This window comes from Diceros bicornis, chromosome 25, assembly GCF_020826845.1.
Source record: "Diceros bicornis minor isolate mBicDic1 chromosome 25, mDicBic1.mat.cur, whole genome shotgun sequence".
In the NCBI taxonomy this organism is placed as follows: domain Eukaryota; kingdom Metazoa; phylum Chordata; class Mammalia; order Perissodactyla; family Rhinocerotidae; genus Diceros; species Diceros bicornis.
In genome coordinates, this window is record NC_080764.1 from 9,259,491 (window position 1) to 9,282,290 (window position 22,800).

General features: G+C 37.4%; 1 protein-coding gene across 5 annotated transcripts in view; it reads right to left on the reverse strand.

The window, feature by feature from the left end:
* EP300 (E1A binding protein p300) overlaps positions 1–22,800 on the reverse strand; it is a 77,331-nt gene that overhangs the window by 49,011 nt on the left and 5,520 nt on the right. For 2 of the 5 annotated variants that reach the window (XM_058568291.1, XM_058568289.1), the window contains exons 3-4: positions 20,598–20,646; positions 7,901–8,538 (exon numbers count right to left, since the gene is read on the reverse strand). In XM_058568291.1, the coding sequence (XP_058424274.1) occupies positions 7,901–8,538; positions 20,598–20,646 (687 nt within the window). The remainder of the gene's footprint in view (positions 1–7,900; positions 8,539–20,597; positions 20,647–22,800) is intronic. The other 3 variants (XM_058568293.1, XM_058568292.1, XM_058568290.1) reach the window with 2 other exon arrangements.

The following is a 22,800-nucleotide window of genomic DNA, read 5'->3' on the forward strand; positions in this document are numbered from 1 at the left end:
ATACAAGCCCCTCATCACAGCTTGTGTGGACTGTGTCCAACAGGTTTTTTTCTGCCTTTTATCATTTTTTCTATTCATAAAAGGGAAAAACCATGCTATACCAGAGCCTTCATGATCTTCATGAGGCCTGACTACCTCTCTCCACAGTATCCTACTATCTACTGCACCCAGTAACGTGCACATCTGAGAGTATCACGCTTCTTGAATCTCCAGCATCTGCCTTAAGCTTTTCCTTTTCCCTATAACTAGGCAGTGGCACACCCTCCTTTCCTAATTGACTCCTGAATGCCAACCTGTAAAGGAAATAAAATACTAATTTCACAAAGAGGCAGTCCAATTTTCATTTTTTGTTGCTCACTTAATTGGTACAACTATAACTAAGCAGTAGCTGCAGATCCTACTCATCCTTTAAGATACATTTCAAAAAATACCACCCCTGCGAAGCATCTGTCTACTACCCTAGATGGCTAAAGAGCTCTTCTTCTACCCCAACACAAATTTTCATGCCTTTATTTAAAATACAACATAGGTGATAAAATAATCTGTTAAAATGCATGCCTTTTCTATTCCCAGACCACGCACAAAACAGAAAGAACCTTAGTTCATTTATCTTTGTAGCCCCATCACCCTAAACTGATCGACAAAAGAGATCACTGACTCAGGAAAACAGAAATTATAAAAGTCACAAAATAAATTACATGAACCTCTGTAAATAAAATTCAGTTCTTTAAATCATATGCAGTATCTATAATCTGCAAATTCATATGAATGTGACATCTTTATCTGTTCAAAGGTTTGCCTGTAGCATAAAAAATTAAAGAACTTTTACATTTTCCAGATGAGATTAGAGACTAGGAGTTAAGTAACTTGCCTGGTGCTCTAACGACAACAGAGAATGAGACTGAAAGAAGTGGCACAGTTTGGGGGAAGGCATAAAAGAAGGCGGCAGCCTGCCGTGGCTTGGCAGTTAAGTGCGTCGTGCGCTCTGCTACTGGCGGCTGGGTTGGGATCCCGGGTACACAGCGATGTACCGCTTCTCGGGCCATGCTGAGGCCGCGTCCCACATACAGCAACTAGAAGGATGTGCAACTATGACATACAACTATCTACTGGGGCTTGGGGGGGGGGGGGCGCGGAAAGGAGGAGGACTGGCAATAGATGTTAGCCCAGAGCTGGTCTTCCTCAGCAAAAAGAGGAGGATTAGCATGGATGTTAGCTCAGGACTGATCTTCCTCACACAAAAAAAAGGGGGCAGCCTGAATGGGAAGCATCCAGAGTAAAGAACTTACTGATTCAGTCTCCAATAATTGGAATTTCCTAAGTGAATCTGGCCAGTAAGATTGTAATGACAATTAAATACAGAAACAGGCTTAAACACACGTTTGGGTTTCTGTTGGTAGTTTTGAATGTGGAGGCAAGTGCTGCTGCTACATATGCTTTTAAGGTACTACTATTTATACTAATGTAGTTTCAATAATATGCACGCCCACACCTGGGGGAGTTATAGTTCACTTAATTGTGTTTCCTATTAGCATGGAAATTCATGGTAGACATAAAATGAAAGCCATTCTGTCACAGAACCTGCATGACGGGCCGTAAAAGACCAACAGACAATCAACTATGCTTTTAAGAGTTCATTATTTACATAAATAAAATGCTGGGATTTGTAAGCTACCTTGATGTCTCGTTAATAAGCATAACATCTTTATTCAAATACATCCCAGTAGAATCCGCTCCTTCACGTTTGTTCACGCAGACACTGCCTTGCCTGCCTATACCAACTGCGTTTCAACCAGTTCCTGACATGCTTGTTCCCTCAATCATAATGCATTACCTAGAAATCCAAGTTCACTCTATAGCAGACTATGGTCTCAAATATACAGACTGCACTGACTGCTGGTCAGCTGGCAGTTAATTCATTCCTGACACTTCTGGTCACCCTGACCAACAAAGACTCGCAGGTTTTTGTTTTCCTGTCTCCCTCAGAGTTCTGCTGCCAGTGTTAGAAAATAAAATACAACCAATGCCCCATCCTTACCCTTTCTATCTCCCCAACCCTCACTACTCACCCACCAAAAAGGAAGGGAATACACTGTGCAGTTAGTTATTAGGTCTTGTTCCCTTTATAGCTAATGTGATCCAGATGTCCAACTACCCACCACCTACCTGGACTGCAATGATACAGATTTCCACCTAAACTGAAAAGGCAGAGGACAAGGAAGCCACCAACAGTACTAGGCAGCTAAAACAAAAAGGACGTATGGGGCTCCTTTTTATTTTCTTTTTATAAAAACCTGACTCTGCAGGTTGTTTCTAAGTTTTCAATATATTAAAAGCAGAAACTTAGGGAACACAGGAACGGAAAAAACACACGATAGTGACAATCATTGACAAATAAATAGGAAAAATAAAAAGTAGTGCCCAAAATATCAAGACTGTAACAGTTTAGGAACATTTAACACAGGGACAAAAATTGCTTAGTAAGACTTGCAGGCACCACAGTAACAAACCAATACTTTATGTGTGACTCCAAGATTCACCAAACAATAAAAACAAAATTAAACTACATTCAGACATTTCCTACTGGATTCGATAAACACCCGTGTCATGTATCTGTATCCAGATTATACTCCAGGCACTATGTTAAACACTAGGGGTACACTGATAAACAAGGAAGACTAGGGATCTCTCAGAACCTACACCAAATCCTAAACATGATTTTTCAGATTCATTCCCATTACTCCTATACCATCACCTTAGTTTAAGGGGCCTCATCACCCCATTAGGGACTACTCCTCTTAAATCGATATTGCACACCTAAAACTATATCCATCTAGATTGTAAATTTGGGCAAAAGAACCTCCTATTTAAAACCCATCAGAATATGGCATTTAAGATCATCTTTCAAACCCATCAGAATATGGCATTTAAGATCGTCTTTCTCTCTTTCAACACGGATTCTTCCTCTCTGCCTTACACTTAACCTCCCTCTAACTGGTCCTTCCAGCTTCACTCCTTGTCTATCCAACAACACCAGAGTTCTAAACCAGAGATGCAACAGAGATCAATCATTGCTCTTACGTTAAAACTTTACAGGTTAAATACTCTTTAACACCACATGCCAGAGACCATCACAAACTGATGTTATTTTAAGAGAAGAGTTCCAAAACTGACAACATTAGTGCTCCTACCTCCTCAAGAAAATTTTAAAGAGAGAAAAGGAAAAAAGGAAAAAGAGAATTATTCCTAAGGCCAGCGCTCATCTGAATGAAGTTGAGTTTTTTTTTTTAAACACCAATTTCATCGGTCACAAAGCACACAAAGTTTGGATATGAACCCATCCAGATGCCAGGTAACAGAGACCTCTTCATAACATGTGAGGTAACCAGAGTCAGAGGAAAGGGAGTTAGGATTTGTTTTCTTTTTCCCCAGATGTAGGACTACAGAGAAAGAAGAACTGAAAGTAATATATAAAGATGCTCCGAGGCTGTGTCTGTGAAAGGTCCAGGGATCACTAAGGCAGGATTATAGAAAACAGGCATGGCTCCTGCTTTTACATGTCTCAGTCTAGCAATGGTCATGCGTGTATAAGGTTACAAGTCAGGCAGGAGGTGAAGGCTGCTGCAGCAAACATAAAAACCCAGTATTTGTTTTTATTTTTATTTATTTATTTACTTTTTTAAAGATTTTATTTATTTCTTTTTTTCCCCCCAAAGCCCCAGTAGATAGTTGTATGTCATAGCTGCACATCCTTCTAGTTGCTGTATGTGGGACACCGCCTTGGCATGGCTGGAGAAGCGGTGCATCGGTGGGCACCCGGGATCTGAACCAGGGCCGCCGGCAGCAGAGCGCGCGCACTTAACCGCTAAGCCACGGGGCCGGCCCCAGTATTTGTTTTTAGCTGTGGAGGTTTCATCAATATATGAATCATAATAATAGAATGACATTATACGGCAGTGATGAACAACATGCACTTTTAATTCAGAAAGACAAGACTTCTCTGTAACACCTCTGACTTTGTTTCCTCACCTGTATAATGGGAATACAACTATCAATTCATGGGGCTGATGTTGTGATGAATGGCCCTAAACCATATTAAATACATATTAATATTCAGGACCTCCTTAACATTTAGAGTCTAACACTAATTCAGGTATAATTATACTGTCTGATATTGTTATTTAATAATATTCTGGATCTTGTCTCCTTAATCATAACAAGCTCTTTCATAGAACAGATTTTGTTTTTATTTTCTAAGAAAAAAAGAGAAAACAAAAAATTCTAGAATATTAATGAACACTTCTTGAATAAAAAGTCCTTAACTCCAAACAAAGTAAACGTTCCATCAAATTTATATAGCATTAATACACTGAAGTCTCTATTAGTAGCATTCCCATATTCTTTGGCCAACTGCTGTTCATGGAGTATGTCGATTTGATCTCCCCCATTATAGCTGAGAGCTACACCTCTGGAAGATTCCAGCTTAACTGCATGATGTAGGTTTGATTTCTGCCCCTCCCCATAAAGTGTTTTAAGAACATAAAAATGGGAACTGTAATAATACTAAGCACTTGTTACTACTGCTAGTGTAACAGTAAGTGTTTACTACATGCCACTCACGAACAGCTAGCTTGTATTAACTCACTTAGTTCTCCAACAATCCCATGGAGTAAGTATAGCAAGCAGCTTGCCCAACGTAACAGCTACTATCTAAGCGGCTGAGTCCATTTTTAACCCAGGCAATTTTGCTCTATAGTCCATACCAGTAACTGTGATGTTTGTCTTAGTTAACTTCATCTCTTCCTTCATACATAAAGGATGGTTACTGGGAAAAGGATTTTCAAAATGTTTATTTCTTTTGTCACTAGCATTTTTGAGGAGGCAGATAACATGTCTTGTGAAGTTACTGGCAAGTGAAATGACTTAACTGAAAAGCTGCACGGGGGCGGGCCCAGTGGCGCATGTGGTTAAGTGCGCGCACTTCGCTGTGGCGGCCCAGGGTTCGCTGGTTCGGATCCCGGGCGCGCACCGATGCACCGCTTGTTAAGCCATGCTGTGGCGGCGTCCCATATAAAGTAGAGGAAGATGGGCATGGATGTTAGCCCAGGGCCAGTCTTCCTCAGCAAAAAAAAAAAAAAAAAAAAAGGATTGGCATCAGATGTTAGCTCAGGGCTGGTCTTCCTCAGAAAAAAAAAAAGAGAAAAAAAGAAAAGCTGCACAATATGCAGCTCAAGAGGAGGACCCAGGCAGTACGGTTCAAAATCTGTGCACTATTCTGCCTTTTACTGTACCCTTCTGAACTACTCAGTCAGAAATAACTTTAAGACATAAAACATTTTGTCTTTCATTATTTTAATTTATCTAAAATTAAAGATTAGGGTAAAAGGGAGTATGATCCAAATTTCTTCCCATGTATCTCAGTTAGTCAGACTTCTGTTATAGTATATACTGTTACAGCAGTAATGTCATAACCTGCCTGCACATTTCAAACCACAGATTCATCCAGAAAAAGAACTGTGTACAAAAGCCACTGTCATTTGAATAGGATTCAAGCCATCATGTCTCATTGAAAGTTTCCTTGTCTTAATTCCTGATTCTTTTTTTTTTTAATTTTTATTTATTTTTTTTTCCCCCAAGGCCCCAGTAGATAGTTGTATGTCATAGTTGCACATTCTTCTAGTTGCTGTATGTGGGACGCGGCCTCAGCGTGGCTGGAGAAGCGGTGCGTCGGTGCACGCCCGGGATCCGAACCCGGGCCGCCAGCATCGGAGTACACGCACTTAACCACTAAGCCACGGGGCCGGCCCTTAATTCCTGATTCTTAAATATCACCAGAACTCTCAGGAATTTTGGAGGAAATACAATGAATACAATCAACTCTACAAGGTAATTTTAGGAACCGGTATTGTGGAAGTGCAACTGCTAGTCAACAATTGGAACACCTCACTTGAATTTATTTTAATCTTAAATAGGAAAATATAAATATTTTTCCTGCCATAAAGAGAAAATTAGTTGTTTTTTATAAAAGTACTTTTATAGTAATTGGGTATCTCATCCTAAACCTCCATAACTCCAAAAAATTCATTTACTAAACATCTAGAGCTCTTCTTGTGTGTCAGGCACTGCTGTAAGTGCTTCATAAGTATCAACTTATAAAATATAGGTGGGACTCATTTAAAACAAGGAAATATTTTAATAATAAAGTTTTTATATTTGAATTCCCCCGTCCCATGAAAACATAAGCTCCACAAGAACAGGAATTTGTGTCCGTTTTGTTCATTGCTATATATCTAGTCCCTGAAACAATGTTGATGCAAATTTGTGATTTAGATTATGAATAAAACAGTGCCCCACTTCCAGCCTAGGTATTCTCCCAATGAGCCTTTCCTTACTTTATTTTTCATCATAGCACTTACCTGAAATACTATACATTTACATCTTATGTACAAACTACAAAGTAAGTTCCATGAAGTAAGTTTATTCACTGCTCTATCTTCAGCACCAGAGCGAGGACTCAGTAAATATTTGATCAATTAGTGAAGGTTTACTGTCTGTCATCCCACCCCTCCCCACTGGAATATAAACATCAGGAGGGCAGGGACTCTTCATAGCTATGTTCCTAGAACCTAGAAGAGGTACTTAATAAATTTTACCTTCTTGTTTCTGGTTCTCACTCCAAATACTCTAAATAAACCACAGCAACATAAAAGTGCCAGAAAGGGAGAATCTACACAGTAGGCAGGATGCCAAACAGAATCCTTTCCTAAGCTGTCAATATTCTTTATTGCATAGCAAAAAAATATTTAAGGGTTTTCTTAATCTACATGTGACCTCAGTCTCCCCACTCCCAATTCATCCCTATGTCTTAATTTCATCGTTGAACTCTCTCCCACCATCATGATTCGTAGGAACACAGAAGTCCTAATGCCTGCTCAAATTATTCATCTTACAGAGAAAGCTTGCTCTTTTTGTGAAAATCTTACCCATCTCCAATATCTCTCCAATGAGAGAGAGAAGCTTGCTCTCTCATTCAGCAAATATTTACTAACTACATGCCAGGCAGTGGCAACTACAGTGTGATGCCATTTTGAGAAAAAGGAACAAAATACGTAAGAAAAATATGAAGGCATAGCATCGTCTTAACTATATATACAGAATACACATTTAAAATGTTTTTAAAAATATATTTAGCATTCTCTACTTAATAAAGCTAAGAAAGTAGGCTTTTGAAAAGAGAAAAACCTTTCAATCAATGGCCAAAATCAAGTTAATTGGAATACCTGGAACGTTAGTTGAAGTTTCATAGTAAACTAATGCACCTAAATTTCCATCAACTAATAACGAAAAACAGTATTTAATCAATCTTTTAGAATAAATAAATATACCTCCTAAAAAGCAGAGATGCACGTAAATTTCCGTCAACTAATAATGAAAAACAGTATTTAATCAATCTTTTAGAATAAATAAATATACCTCCTAAAAAGCAGAGATATTGTGGGAACAAATGAAGTCTACCTGAAGACAGTATAATGACAGCTATCTCAAAACTGTATTTTTATATGGAGGCTATGAAGGCTAAAGTGGGTTTAGAAATGAGATGAAAATGTTCTAATACTTGTGCCAGAGAGAACAGGAATTAGCTGGCAATCATGTGGAACAAACTGTGAAGGTATATAATACCAGTCAGTTGTAAAATAGATGTTTTACTTAAATTTAATATAAGAGCTTCATAAAATTTGTGACAACACAGTAGATCCTTGGCATACAGTATGTGGGGAAAGGCTACACAATGTAAAAAGATTAAACATGAATGGCAATGAATAACTGACCTCAAGCCCTCCCTCCACCACTGGAACACTCAAGAACACTGATAGGGCATACAAACCAAAACTACACTTACCTTAAGAGGCTGGGGGCCTCTCAATCCTGTTTGTCCTCCCATCTGGGGAGAGCCTTGCTGCAGTGGCTCAGTCATTAAGTTGCCAGCATTTCCCATGCCTGGGTTTGGGTACTGCATATTAGGTCGCCCCCGGCCTGCTCCAATTGAACCATTCATGACTTGATTAGGCATCATCCCCTGTCCATTGCCTGCAGTCAACATTCCAGGATTCATGCCAGCATTCATCCCTGTGTTCATTCCCATGGCAGGTTGATTTACTGGACTGTTCATCATACCCGTTGCGGATGGCGTGGGACCCTGATTTGGTCCACTAGTGCCCATCCCCATGTTGGGAGAAGTCAGGCCTGCCTGTGCCATTGGGCTTTTGACCATGCTATTTATCAAACCTAATCCAGGACTGTTCTGTTGGGCCTGGCTGGCCATGCTTTGGCCTGGGCCACCAACTCCCATATTGAGGTTAGGGGAACTACCAGACCGGAGCAATTCTGACAGTTGTTTATGTTTAGAGGCTGCATCTTGTACTATGCCAAGACTTGTCTGAAGCTGACTAATATCACCACCATTGGTTAGTCCCAATTCTGTAGAGTTGATTAATTCATCTGGTAAGTCGTGCTCCAAGTCGAACAGAGAGCCAAAATCTAAAAGCAAAGAGGAAGACAAAGGTTAAAGTTTGAAAGAATCAAAATTACAAATTGCTCTATATTTTGTTCTTGATAAGCATTAAATATCATTTCCAAACCTCACTTCATGGAATTCTATCTGTATGTATTGCAGTTTTTCATGTTACACTAAAAAAATTTTTTGTTATGTATGTATTTAAAACTTGGAGAATATTTGGTTATGCCAACAAGTTTAAACACTTATGAACTGTACCTAAAATAAGGCCAAGGAAAAAAGGATTAAATCTTAGTATAACACCCATTACATGAGTTGCTGAAAGTCTGTATTGATAGTCATGAAAAAAAGACACACAATTAAGTAGTATAATACCCCAGAATTCCTTAGAAGAGGTTAAAATAAATTATCTACACACAAACTAAATTCAGAACAAAATATTTAAAATATTATTTATTAATAAAGAAAGACAACTGATACCAAAGATCTGTCATCTGTAGAACATTCAGTGTGAGCTCCATGCAGAGAGGGTCTGTCGTCTACCCTTCTTTACCAGGTTCTTATCACAGTGCCTGACACAAAGTAGGTCCTCGATCTGAGTGAATTTGCTTGCACTTGACTTCAGCCTAGCGATTAGTTTTCCTTAACCAAAATCTAGCTGGAATAGGATACAAAACCATGCCTCTAGCTCCTTCAACAATATACAAACCACCCCCACCCCACCCCCACCAAAAAGAGGATGTAAATTATAGATTAACCTAGGGTTTCTCAACCTTAGCACTATTAAACATTTTGGGCTGGATAATTCTTTGTTGTGGGGGAAGAGGGACTGTCCTGTGCATTGTAAGATACTCAGCAGATCCCTAGTCTCTCCTCTCAACGACAGCAGTACCCATACCCCATTTGTGACAACCAAAATTATCTCCAGCTAGCACCAAATGTCCCTGGATGGGCAAAACTGTCCCTGGTTTGACCTGCTGACAGCATTAACTCATTATATAGATTGAGGTGTTTGAGTTTTCTTTCCTTTTAATTTTCCAAGTAGTTTTCACATTACAAAAGCATTACTGGGTATTTAATAATTAAATATTCTTGAATCTACAACTAATTACCCTATTAAAAAATAGTCTATCCCTTGAAGACATGATACTACTTTAATAATGATCTACTTGGTCCATTTAATCTCAGTTCCTAAGCACAACTCCTCCTCTACGTGCCCTTCCTGTTCTTATAGCATTCTATCATGGCACTGAAATTACCTGTGTCTGTCTTTCTCTCTCTGCCCCCTGCCATCTCTTGCCCATCACCAACCCCGACCCCACCCATGCACCCAGACAGTAGTTTTTTGGGAAGGACACGTCTTACCACTTATACACCAACCTCTTGCCTAAGGCTCAACACAAGTTAAGCAGCTGGTCGTATTTTAATTAAACTGAACTGCATCCCAGGATCTCAGGGCATGATTTAGAGACCACACTTTTACAGAATTATTTTCTTTCCTTCTGAAAAATCATACACGGTCCCTCCATTGCAAAAATAAATCGTGTCTTATGAATAGTTTTGGAATATAAATACAGTTTCAAATAAAATTTACCTGACATCACTACTCAAAGACAATCGCTTAATATACTGATATATTTCTTTCATCATTTCTTTCTACTTACATAATTCACAAACCTGGGATCATACATACTTTGTGAGATTTTGCATTCTACTTTTCCCCTGGAGTATACAAGGAAATATTCTATCAGCATATTTTTAGTGTTGAACATTTAGGAAGAAATAAAAATAATGTCTACCCATTTAGAAATTTAAAAAACTACATATACATAAGTGATAAAGAAGAAATCACAAACGAAACTGAGTAATAATAAAAATACTACATTTCAAAACTTAAAGGCTTATATTAGAAAATAAAGCAAAAATTAATCACTTAAGTATCCAGGTTACTATGTTATAAAAAGAACAGCAGGAAGATGACGATCAAAGATAAAAGCAATATCAACAAAAGAGGAAAACAAGACATACAACTGAGAGGGTATCAAAACCAGAAGTTGATTCTGTGAAGAGAGTAATAAAAGATAAACTTCTGGGAAGGTTAAGGAAAAAAGAAAGTAAAAAGAGAAAGCAGTAAGTACTAACCTACTTTATGCAAAAAAATTGAAAAGAGACAAAAATGGATAAATTCCTGAGAAAATACTCACCAAACGTTAATTAAAAAAGAAAAATTATAAGGGATAAATTTCCCAGTTTCTCCAACAAATCAACTGCATAAAAGGAAAAAAAAAAGAAAAATGGGAGGAATTATCAGAGACTCAACAACCAGATGTACTCTGTTTGGATCCTGATTCAAACCAATTGTAGAAACACATTTTAATAATAACGTACACCCAAAATCACACAATGTCATAAACCATTATGATCTCAATAAAATAAATGCAAAAACAACATTTTAAGAAGGGAATCAGGGGCTGGCCCCATGGCTTAGTGGTTAAGTGCATGCGCTCCGCTACTGGCGGCCCGGGGTTCGGATCCCGGGCGCGCACCGACGCACCGCTTCTCCGGCCATGCTGAGGCTGCGTCCCACATACAGCAACTAAAAGGATGTGCAACCATGATGTACAACTATCTACTAGGGCTTTGGGGAAAAAAAGGAGGAGGACTGGCAATAGATGATAGCTCAGAGCCAGTCTTTTTCAGCAGAAAGAGGAGTACTAGCATGGATGTTAGCTCAGGACTGATCTTCCTCACAAAAAAAAAAAAAAAAAGAAGAGAATCAGGAAAATATAAATATGGACTGAGTGGTGGGTAACACTACAAAATTATTAATTTTGTTGGGTGTGATAATAGCATAGTCACTATGTTAAAATAAATTCTTTTAACTAAGAGATACATATTGAAATATTTCTGGTGAAATGACACGTCTGGGATTTGCTTTAAAATACTGCAGCAAAAGGGGGGGGTGGCAAACATACTAGTAACCTGAAGTATTAGCCACATGGGGATTCCTTATACTATTCTATTAAATTGAAAATTCCCATTTAAAAGAGTTTAAAAGAAGATATAGAGGGGCTGGCCCCGTGGCATAGCGGTTAAGTGCTCGCGCTCTGTTGCTGGCGGCCCGGGTTCGGATCCCAGGCATGCAACGATGCTCCGCTTGTTAGGCCATGCTGTGGCGGCGTCCCATAGAAAGTGGAGGAAGATGGGCACAGATGTTAGGCCAGGGCCAGTCTTCCTCAGCAAAAAGAGGAGGATTGGCATGGATGTTAGCTCAGCACTGATCTTCCTCACAAAAAAAAAAAAAAAAAAAAGATATAGAAAGCCTGAACAATCCTATTACTATTAAGGAAAATGAATCATTGGTTAATCTTTCCATAAAGAAAACACCAGATCTAAAGGTTTTTATAGGCACGTCCTACTGAACTTTCAAGGAAAAGACAATTCAACCTTACATAAACACTTCTAGAAAATAGGAAGAATACTCTAAAAATCACACATGACCAGTACAAGAGAAGAAAATCATGAACACAGAAGCAGGAATCCTTAAAAAAAGAGCAACCCAAATTCATTAGTGTCTTAAAAATGTAATTATCCTGATCAAGTTGGGATAATCTCAGACATTCAAGGGGAAGGGGTTTGCATGAGAACCTTAGAACATTTCTAAATGTCACTCACCATATTAACAAAGGACAAAGAAAATGTAAGATTCATCTCAACGGATTTAAGAAAAGCACTGGAAAAATTCCATACCCAATCACAAAAAAAAAAAAAAAAAAAACTAAAGCACTCAAGAAACTGATGGGAACTTAAATTGATAAAAAGGTTTCTTCTAAAACCTAAAAACTGACAGCAAATATGCCTAATGCTCCAACATTAAAAGTAGTCTCTTTAGCATCAGAACAAGACAGATACCCATGACAACCACTTCTATTCAGCATTGTACTGGATGAAGTATCTAGCCAAAGCAATAATACAAGAAAAATTATAAGTGAAAAGACGAAAGGAAGAAACACAACATTGTATGCAGATGATACAACTGTCAACATAGAAAATCCAAAGAATTGGAAATAGTGAGAGGTTAGCAAGGTGACTAAACGTACCACAAATACAAACAAATTAAATTGCATTTCTGTACAAACAAAAGGTTAGAAATAATTTCTAAAACACAATTTATGATGACATAGGGGAAAATAGAAAAAAATCAGACAATATGGTATTATAAAATACATGTTAATTGTGAAAGTAAAGACTACCTACCTAAATAATTAGAATAATAATCCCAAACATCTGGGTACAAATCTTGAACACTATATAAAGACATCAATTCTTTCCCAATATTGATCTATAGATTCAGTGCAATGCCAATCAAAATCCTAACAGTTTTTCAGGGAATCAGACAAGATGATTCTAAAGTATACACAGAAAAACCTAGTTTCCACCTCTGAATAACAGGAGAGTAACCTACTTCATAGGTTATGTGTGAGGATTAAACAAGTTAATATATGTAAAGTATTTAGAACAGTGCCTGGCACATATTAAACATCATGAAAATGTTATCTATTATTATTATTCAATGGAATCATGACCCTATTAGGAGACAAGACTAGCTTATAATAATGAGAGCAAACTTTTATCAAGCACTTTCAATGTGTCAGGCATTGTTCTTCACACCTCAATAATGGTATTATTCTCCTTAATCCTCTCAACAATCTCAGAAGTAGATAATAGCCACATATACAGAGTTCACTGAGAAGAAATCAACTTCAGTAATACAGAAGTCTTACTCTAGGCCATAGAATCTTGAGGATTTTAATGTAACTTGTACTACAGCCAAATCTGCTGCACTTGGTTGCTGTTTCATGTTTATGCAAAACATTTAACATCACATTACAAAGTTAGGCTCCTCCGTGAAGCAGATAGGAGGGTTTACATCGGTAGACCTTGAAAATAAAGGTTATAGGGTTTTTTCTTTTTTTAATGGCAATCCTATACTTTCAACAGACCTAACTGTAGTTACTACTACAAGAGATCCACTCAGTTTCTTTTTTCTTTTTTTTTTTTACATTTCAAAAGTTTGTTACTTTTAATATTTTGCAATTATCCAAAATGGTATAAAAATGAAATAGTCAGTATAGCTTTAATTATGAGAATCAATCCCTTTAGGCTTTTAAAGGGCTCTTAAAAATTAGCCATTGCATCTAACATTTTGTAACTATGTAATTGACACATTCTTGAGCAGAACAAAATCTTAATATTCCACACAAAGAGTCAGTTACATTTTTTAAAAAGTAGTGTTCTACCAAAATCATCTGCATATGGTGAGCCGTTATGAAAATATCTTTTTTTTTTCCTTTGTTGTTGTTTTTTTATCTACGGATTTTATTATTTTTTTATTTTTTATTTTATTTTTTTTAATTTTTTGTTTATTGCAGTAACATTGGTTTATGACATTGTAAAAATTTCAGGTGTACATCATTGTACTTCTATTTCTGCATGGACTACATCATGTTCACCACCAAAATACTAATTACAACCCATCACCACACACATGTGCCGAATTATCCCTTTCACCCTCCTCCCTCCCCCGTTCCCCTCTGGTAACCACCAATCCAATCTTTGTCCCTATGTGTTTGTTTATTGTTGTTATTATCTACTACTTAATGAAGGAAATCATACGGTATTTGACCTTCTCCCTCTGACTTATTTCACTTTGCATTATACCCTCAATGTCCATCCATGTTGTCACAAATGCCTGGATTTCATCGTTTCTTATGGCTGAGTAGTATTCCATTGTGTATATATACCACATCTTCTTTATCCATTCGTCCCTTGATGGGCACTTAGGCTGCTTCCAAGTCTTGGCTATTGTGAATAATGCTGCAATGAACACAGGGGTGCATGTACCTTTGCAAATTGGTGTTTCCACTCAGTTTCAACTCAAATGTTATTCCCAATACTCCTGTTTCCTGAGATGGCTCACTTTGTTACAACTTCAACTATGCACTTTATATCTTCTATCTTTTGTTATAAATATTTGTGAGCATCTTATTTCTTTACCAAATTATAAGTATCTGAAGGATAAGGGTCTCATTTAATAGATATGTACATCTCCCATATCACCTACTATGTGCTCACAGAATGAATTTGATAATAAATATTTCCAGCAATGCTACAATTACATACTATAATTATTTATATCTGGATATTTATAACTCTATAAAAGTTCTCTTACTTCTACTTAAAACCTTTTATTTTCAAATACTATATTGCTTATTGCTTACATTGGGAAGACTATGTAAAAAAGTTATATAGACTTGACCCCTGATCAAACAGAGCCTATCATTTCATCTGATATCACTGACTAACATCCTTACTCCTAAGCTATTATGATTGTGCCTTAAAGTTCTGGGCATTCGTGATTCCTAAATGTCATCAGCCACCACCGGTCTCCAACTTGGCACCGCTCAAGGAGTCCGAATACTTGGATTTAAACCCAATTCTACAAGCTGACTTCACTTAGCTGTCACTTTCTAACTGTGAGTTCAAGTTACCTCTTCCATCAAAAGTTATTTTACCTCCCTCATGGAGTTGCTTTAAGAGCCAATGAGATGGTTCTTAAAGATTCTAAAAGATAGATTCTAAAGTATATAAATGGGTAATATAAACATGTGTCTCGATATAAATGTGTAAATTTATTCACCCTCTTTTTTAAAGTTATATACCAGGTGGGGCAGAGCAAAGGATCCTTAGGGATCATCTAGCACAGTGTACACTCGGAAACATGACAAAATGAAAAGCACAACAGTGGTGGCTGAAAAGGAATTGGGATGATGAAGACCCATCCTCCTCAGGCCTCTTAGAACACTGCTGCTTCCAGGGAGGGCCTAAGTTTGAAAAGCTTCCCTGAGATTATACTGTTTTGTTACTGAATATGGACCCAATTAAAGTGCTCTGGATCCCAGTCCAATGCTCTTTCTATGTAAGCAAGCAGAGAGACTTCATTTTTAGCATTTTTTTAGATTACTGAACATTATGAGAACTATAACTTTTTTGAACATTTTTAAACTGAGAAAAACAATTTCTTAACAAAATGTAAATAATATTTCCAGACTAAGAAAAATTACTCAAACTGTAAATAATCAATTCTATACTGATAGCTAAAGCTCAAAAACCTAATATGTGGATTTCATTTTAGCCATCAGATTTCAAATCTATCCTCACTAGATCTTTCCACAAGGGCTTCCTAGAAAAAAACCTGGTAACAAGTTCATGAGCAGCATATTGTAAAAAGGCTACTAAAATAAGAGATTATGTCTTTAGCCAAAGTTTGTCAAACAGAAAATGAAACATAGTGGTCTAAAACTAGTAGAAAAGCACGTCTCAAACTAAAAGCAATATGTATGAAGATGTGAGGGGAAAAATAATGAAAAATTCATGTCATAATTTAAACAAATCCTACTGAACAGTGGGTTTTAGTACTGACCAGCCTCAATTTCATGCCTCTTTACTAAGCTCCTCAGGTTCTCCCTTTTAAGGAAAGGAAAAAAATAAAGGTTCAAATAAATCATCTAAGGCTCTCATCTCAACTTGCCCTTCACAGGGAGTGGTTCAGATCAGCTGAATAAAATGTAGATGTTCAACAAACAGAAGAAGCAACTTCGAGGGTCCTGTAACATAACAGTTTTGAGACTTTTATTCTAAAGAGAAAACTGATCTACTGAAGAATTTTAAGCAGAAACATGATATGAACAAATCTGCATTTATTAGAGACCACTAAAGCAAACAGGATGAAGAATGAATCAGAAAGACAAGTCCAGAGTCAGGGACACTGGCTACAGAACTGCGGCTGGAGAAATAAAGAAAGCCAGCACTGAAGACTGGAGCAGAAGTACTAAAGCAGCAGAGGCATCAAAGAGGCCAATCAAAAGACCTCTCTTTCTGACTACAGGCAGGGGGTTAAGAGAAAAGAAAAAGACAAGGATGACTCCCAAGTTCCCGGCTTGGACAACCTAAGAGTATAGCAGCACCGTTATCCAGATGGGCAATCAAAGGAATACCTGGCAACGTGAGAGAAATGTGGAACTTAAGTCACCAGTGGACATTAAGGCTTCCATTGGAAATGCCAGTATTTAAGGGACAATGATCTTAACTAGTAAAGGGTGCTAAAACCCAAGTCTCCAGCCTGTCCACCAGGAATAGTATCCTGGAAACAAGGTTCCAAGAAGGAAATGTTAATGGTGTCTCACTCTCCAGAGAGAATTCACTGAATGTAGATAATAGGAGATATTTAGTAAGAGCTATTAGTAAGATATTAGATTTACTAAGGAGATATTTAGGTAAGAGCAGTTCAATGGAGTTGTAAAGAGCAAAAGCCAGACTGCAGTAGATTGAGAAAGAAGCGGGAACTAAGAAAGTAAAAGACACCAAGTATTTTTTCTAGATATTGAGGTGAGCTCTTAGATATTTAATTTGCTTACTTCCCCCCTTTCTCTTTGATAAGAAATTTATAAATCTGAAATTTATTCCATTACCTTTAAGCTACCCTATGGTGATTACGGAACAGTACCAAAAACAACTGTTGAAATGAATGAACTCTCACTATCTCCAGTAAGACATTTCCTGCTTACTTTCTAAAATATCAACCAATCAACATCATCAGCAGGCTACTTCAACCACACAGTTTGTTGACAAGTTCCCATAGACATTTAATGATGCTCAAATACAAAATGACTTTGAGGAAAATGTTTCTTCATCTGAGTGTACATTCAGTCTAAATATAGTGATGCAAAATGTGACTGACAGACAGATTTAAATCTGATTTGAAAAGTTTAGCATAATACATGAGGTTTATCCAATGGACCGTATATCAGAAATGTGACAATTTAAGCAAAAACAAATTTGGATTGAACATGTGGGAAATTAATGTGAGTCAAAACATCCTTTCACTATTACCTACTGATTCTGTAGGTCACCCTTGGTGTCTTCTATATTACTGTGGTCCTCACAGCAGATTTAGCCATATAATCTAATCTCTTGTAAAATAAATACTTAGTTCACTTAGCCTTTTCAAAATCAAAAGATCAAGACAATTCCATGATACATGAGAAATTAGACAAATACTACCCACCATGAAATAGATAAATGAAGCATAACCTTCAAAATTAGGATTATCAACAATATAATCCCAAACACTGTATTGTCTGTGAGCATAAATAAAAGATTCTTTTTTTAGTTACTAACTAGGATGCAAAACTTAAAATTGAAATAATTTTGGCTCAAAATCTAATTCTACTGCATAATAGTACCTCTTCCAGTTACACATTTTTTTTCCACTTAGAAGACTCAAACAATATTTGTTGAATAAACAGGCTTATTTTTGTAATCTCAGTAAAACTGAAGTCAAAAACTCAGTTCTACTCTTAAACTATGACATTAAGCAAAATACCCATACTAATCATTCTAAAATGAGCCAATTCTCAAGCATCCACTTAGAAGACAGAATCCATCTATTTATTCTCCTCCTTTCAGATAGTTTTCACTGGGGCATTAAAACGTTTTTTTAAAAATGAACATTCCAGATCTCGAAACATTTCTTTCACCTAACGCAGTGGTGAGGCCAGAGGATGAGTTGGAGCTGGACAGGTGAAGAGTGGAGAGAAAGAATTGCATGTGAACAACCTAAAGCTAAGCTAATTCTTTCAGTTCAGCAACTGAAAGAATTCAAAGTAGGGGGAGCAAAGTGAGTGATGAGGTGGGCAGAGATCAGAACACTCAGAGCCCCTAGAGTCCAGGTGAGGGATCTAAGATTTAAAAAAAATAAGGATACAGACAAAAGTCAAATCTACATAACTTTAGCAATTCTGATAACCGTTTGGCTAGACACTGAAATGACCAATCTCAAAAAAATCTCTCCTTCTTATTGGTGTGGGGCACTCATACTCTTACATTAACTCAGTTGTTTTGGGTGCTTAAAAAGCATGACATTTTGAAACATCGCAGACTTTGAAATGAGGCAATTTAGCAAACTTTCATGAATTTACCAGGTTAAAATGACTTTCCTAACCTTCATTCAGTACTTCATCTAAAGAATAGTATTTTAGGGCCGGCCCCATGGCTTAGCGGTTAAGTGCGTGCGCTCCGATGCAGGCTGCCCGGGTTCGGATCCTGGGCACACACAGATGCACTGCTTCTCCGGCCATGCTGAGGCCGCGTCCCACATACAGCAACTAGAAGAATGTGCAACTATGACATACAACTATCGCCTGGGGCTTTAGGGGAAAAATAAATAAATAAAAAAAAGAACAGTATTTTAATACTCTGTAGATGAAGCTGAATTAATCTAATCATAAACAATCTACCTATCAAGGAAAGAAAGATGCACAAACTACTTAAAACTACTTAAAGGAACACTGAGAAAATTAAATGAAATTTCATGCTGGAAAGACAGGTAAGACTTCTAATACTTTCCAAAACAACTGGAAATGACCTGTGAATTATACACAAATTTGGATTGAAGATGATAATCAATATTAAGTTATAGAGGATCACACAGCCATGCAAGTTGGCAGCTGCTGAGTTTTGAAATCCAATAGAGTCAAAGGGCAAAAGTGCAAGCAAATTTCAAAATGTGTGCACTGTTAACATTGTCCTGCAACCATGACATCAAAAGATGTATCTATACTTTGGGAAGTGATTGACTTGAAGCTGATTCTTAACCCCAACACATTTAAGTTAGGTCTCAAAATTTAAACAAAGACGGAACGCTACAACTGATCAAGAATGTGGCCTGAGGCCCACTTTTTGAAGTTTTACACTGACTCTGCCTTTCTCTTTATCAATTTATTAATATACTGACACTTCCTGTTGTGAAATTAACTAAAAGATGAAGACACTGTTATTTATTAAAATCCCACCTTAAGAATCAACTCATTGACATGTTTATATTAAACCTAAACTGCACGCTAACTTTACCACTGATCATTTCTTGATTTTGAGTAGTAGTAATAACTTGTAAGAAGCTTTGCGCTGAGGCTAGGATTGGTTTTCTGGACTAGAGTTTGCTCCAAGGGAATGTCTATAGAAGATCTTAGATGATGAAGATATCATACCATTTCTTAAAAAAAAAAAAAAACGGCCTCCTAAAAATTGCATATCTGTAAAGAAAAAGGAGAGAGTGGATGTTTTTGAGTTACCTGCTATATTTTCTACACTTATGATAACTGGTAACCAAAACTTGGATCTTAAAAAACGTAGATAAATAGGCAGGCCCAGTGGTGCAAGCGGTTAAGTGTACACGCTCCGCTTCGGTGGCCCGGGGTTCGTGGGTTCGGATCCCGGGCAACCACCGATGCACAGCTTGTCATGTCATGCTGTGGCGGCATCCCATATAAGGTAGAGGAAGATGGGCACAGATGTTAGCTCAGGGCTGATCTTCCTCACACACACACAAAAAAGATAAACAATTCACTTTGACCGGTAATTACAATTTACCAAAAACTTCCAAGGCAAATGATAACTGCATTTCAAGAGATAAATGACATACCCTCAGTCTTCCTGCCATTAGATTCTCTCTCTGCTACTGATCCTGTAACAGTGTCACCAGAATTAGTCTTTCCCCTTTCCTTGACCATGTCACTCTCCTGCCCATGAAATTTTTATCCTGATGGTAAGATTAATGTAAATTCTTTAGCATATTTCTGTCTTTTCATAATAGGACCCCAACATCCTTTTCCATCTGTCTCCCATGAAAACACTCCACAATACATACAGTCTGTGTTCCAGTTACATGAGAAGCACTTGTATTTGTTATACCTGAAATACCCTTCCAACTTTCCCTACTTCTAAGAAAAGGTAAGTTACCTTCAAGCTCTCCTACATTCATTCAAATACACATTTTTTCCTACAAAGTTTTCCCTCAATACTCCAAACCCACCCTGTTAGAAATAATCCCTATCCTTTGCCTTTAATCAGAACATTTTAAAAAATTTATCAGAGTATAACTTTTGGGAAAACTGTGTGTACACGTATACCAACCCCACCAGATCCTAAAGGCTTTGAGAGTAGAAACTGCACCGTGATTCACCTTTACCTTCCAAGTGCCTAAAACTTGATAGATAGTCAATGTTTGTTGGCTGAAATGAGAGAAAGGCACACCAAATGAAAACAGTGAGTAATCAATTCAGGAGAATCACACAACTTCAAAATGTCCCAAATTTAACTCATCAAAACCCCTCCCGTCCACATGCATACACAAATACTTCTTTTCCTATGTTTGTTATCTTAATAAACGGTACCCTCACCAATCCAGCTGCCCAAACTCGAAGCTTGGGAATTAGCCTTCTTTCTTCTATTGCAATATCCTAATATCTAATTAATCACCAAGTTCTGCTGACCTCTCACCTTCCCTCAAATCTTTTCACTTCTTTCCATCTACTAATCCAAGCCACCCTCATCACAGCTGGAATCCTAAAACAACCATCTCACTGGTCTCCCTGCTTCTAATTTTCCCTGTTCCTTTCCAAACCATTCCTCACTTGAGTCAATCATCTAAGGTACAATTCTGTCTCATCCATTTAAAAGAGCTAAAATGGAAAGTCTAACTCCAATAGGGATTATAAGCTCTGCATGACTGGCCCCCTGCTCTCCTCTATGGTCATATTTCTTGCTATCCCCCCAGCCAGATGGAACTGAGAGCTTCCCTGAATAGGCCATACTCTCTTGTTCCCAGCTGGGCTCACTCTTACTAACCCTAACTAATCCTTCAGATCCCAAGATCAGACACCAATTCCTCAAAGACAGCCACCAGAGTAACAGTTGTTACAGGTCAGGTCCCTGTTTCTCCCACTACACACTGTACTTCCCAAATACAATGCTGGTCACATCAGACTTAAATGTTGCTCTCCTCTCCTTATCTATAAGCTCCAGGAAGGAAGAGTCTATGTCTGTCTGGATTAACAGAGCATTCCCTGTACTGAGGATAAATGCCTAGCATACGGAAAATGTTGGTCTAATACAGGACAACTGCCAGCTTGTCAACTCTTCTAAAGCCAGCATTTTTCAAATTGTGGGTCACAAGCCAATAGTGGGTCATGAAATTAATACAGTAGGTCACAACCAGCACTTAAAAAAAATGAAATGCAACAGAAAATATTACAAGTAGTAAGGGTAAGCATTGTTTGTTCACTTGCTGAGACAGGGTTTCTGCTTCTCCACATAAAATGTAGTTCTTACTTGGGTGTGGTCAAAAAAATTTGAAAACCACCGCACTGCTCCTTCTCTTTTCGCCCTCCTCCTTTATAAGAAAGTCTTTTTTTAAGACACAGATAAGCAAATAAAAAATAGAAAAAATAGTGCTCAACCACAACATTCTTTAGCAAAAAGCTATTCCTAACTTGAGCATTTCCAATAAGAACAATCTGCTTTCTGATTTCTCATTATGCCTTAAACTTATTTGATTTTCATTTCAATTACTTACAAATACAAGACACCCTAGGTGACAGTATATATAGTACGTTCATCCTTTTTTTAAATCTCTCCTGCCATATTCTTATATTCTCAAAAAACTAATCTTTGAGTAGATGATGTATAGGTTAACTCTGTACCGTAAGCCTTGCTTCTAATACTACTCTCTGAAATTCATGCACTTGGCTTTCTCTTTATCCAGTCTATCTATATAGCCATTAAACAATTCTATCACTGCTTTTTTCTTTTCTTTCTTTGGTAAACCTTAGAAGTAAGGTTTAAAACAGTTAACACAATGAGCACACACTGCAGCAAGCACTATCCTAAGCATCTGATAAAGAGAATTCTCATTTATTCCTCACCACAATCCCATAAGGTGGGTACTGCTACAGGTGAGGAAGCTGAGACAAAAAGTAATTGGCCCAAGGTTCACAGTTAATAATGGCAGGTCTGGGATCTGAACTTGACTATTCTGACTCCAAAACCAATTCTCTTATAACCACTCACTTTTTTTCAGTAGTTTTAATTTTACTCTCGCTCTCTCAACTAAATTACTCCTAACTACCTTTTTGGGCATTTATTAAAAAAAAGATCTGTATCTAAAAACAAATGATATTCAAATTGTTCAGAAGAGGCTTAACACTTCAATTAATATTTATTCTCTTAAACCATTTTTGAGAATTGAGCAATGAAAATTTCCCATTAAAATTTTAGAAGTAAACTACCACCCATTACATGAAAAAACCATCTGCAAAATTCAATGTTTTAAAATTTTACACTTGGTGTAATTTAAGTTTCAGTTTGCCCACTGATTTTTCTCTGAT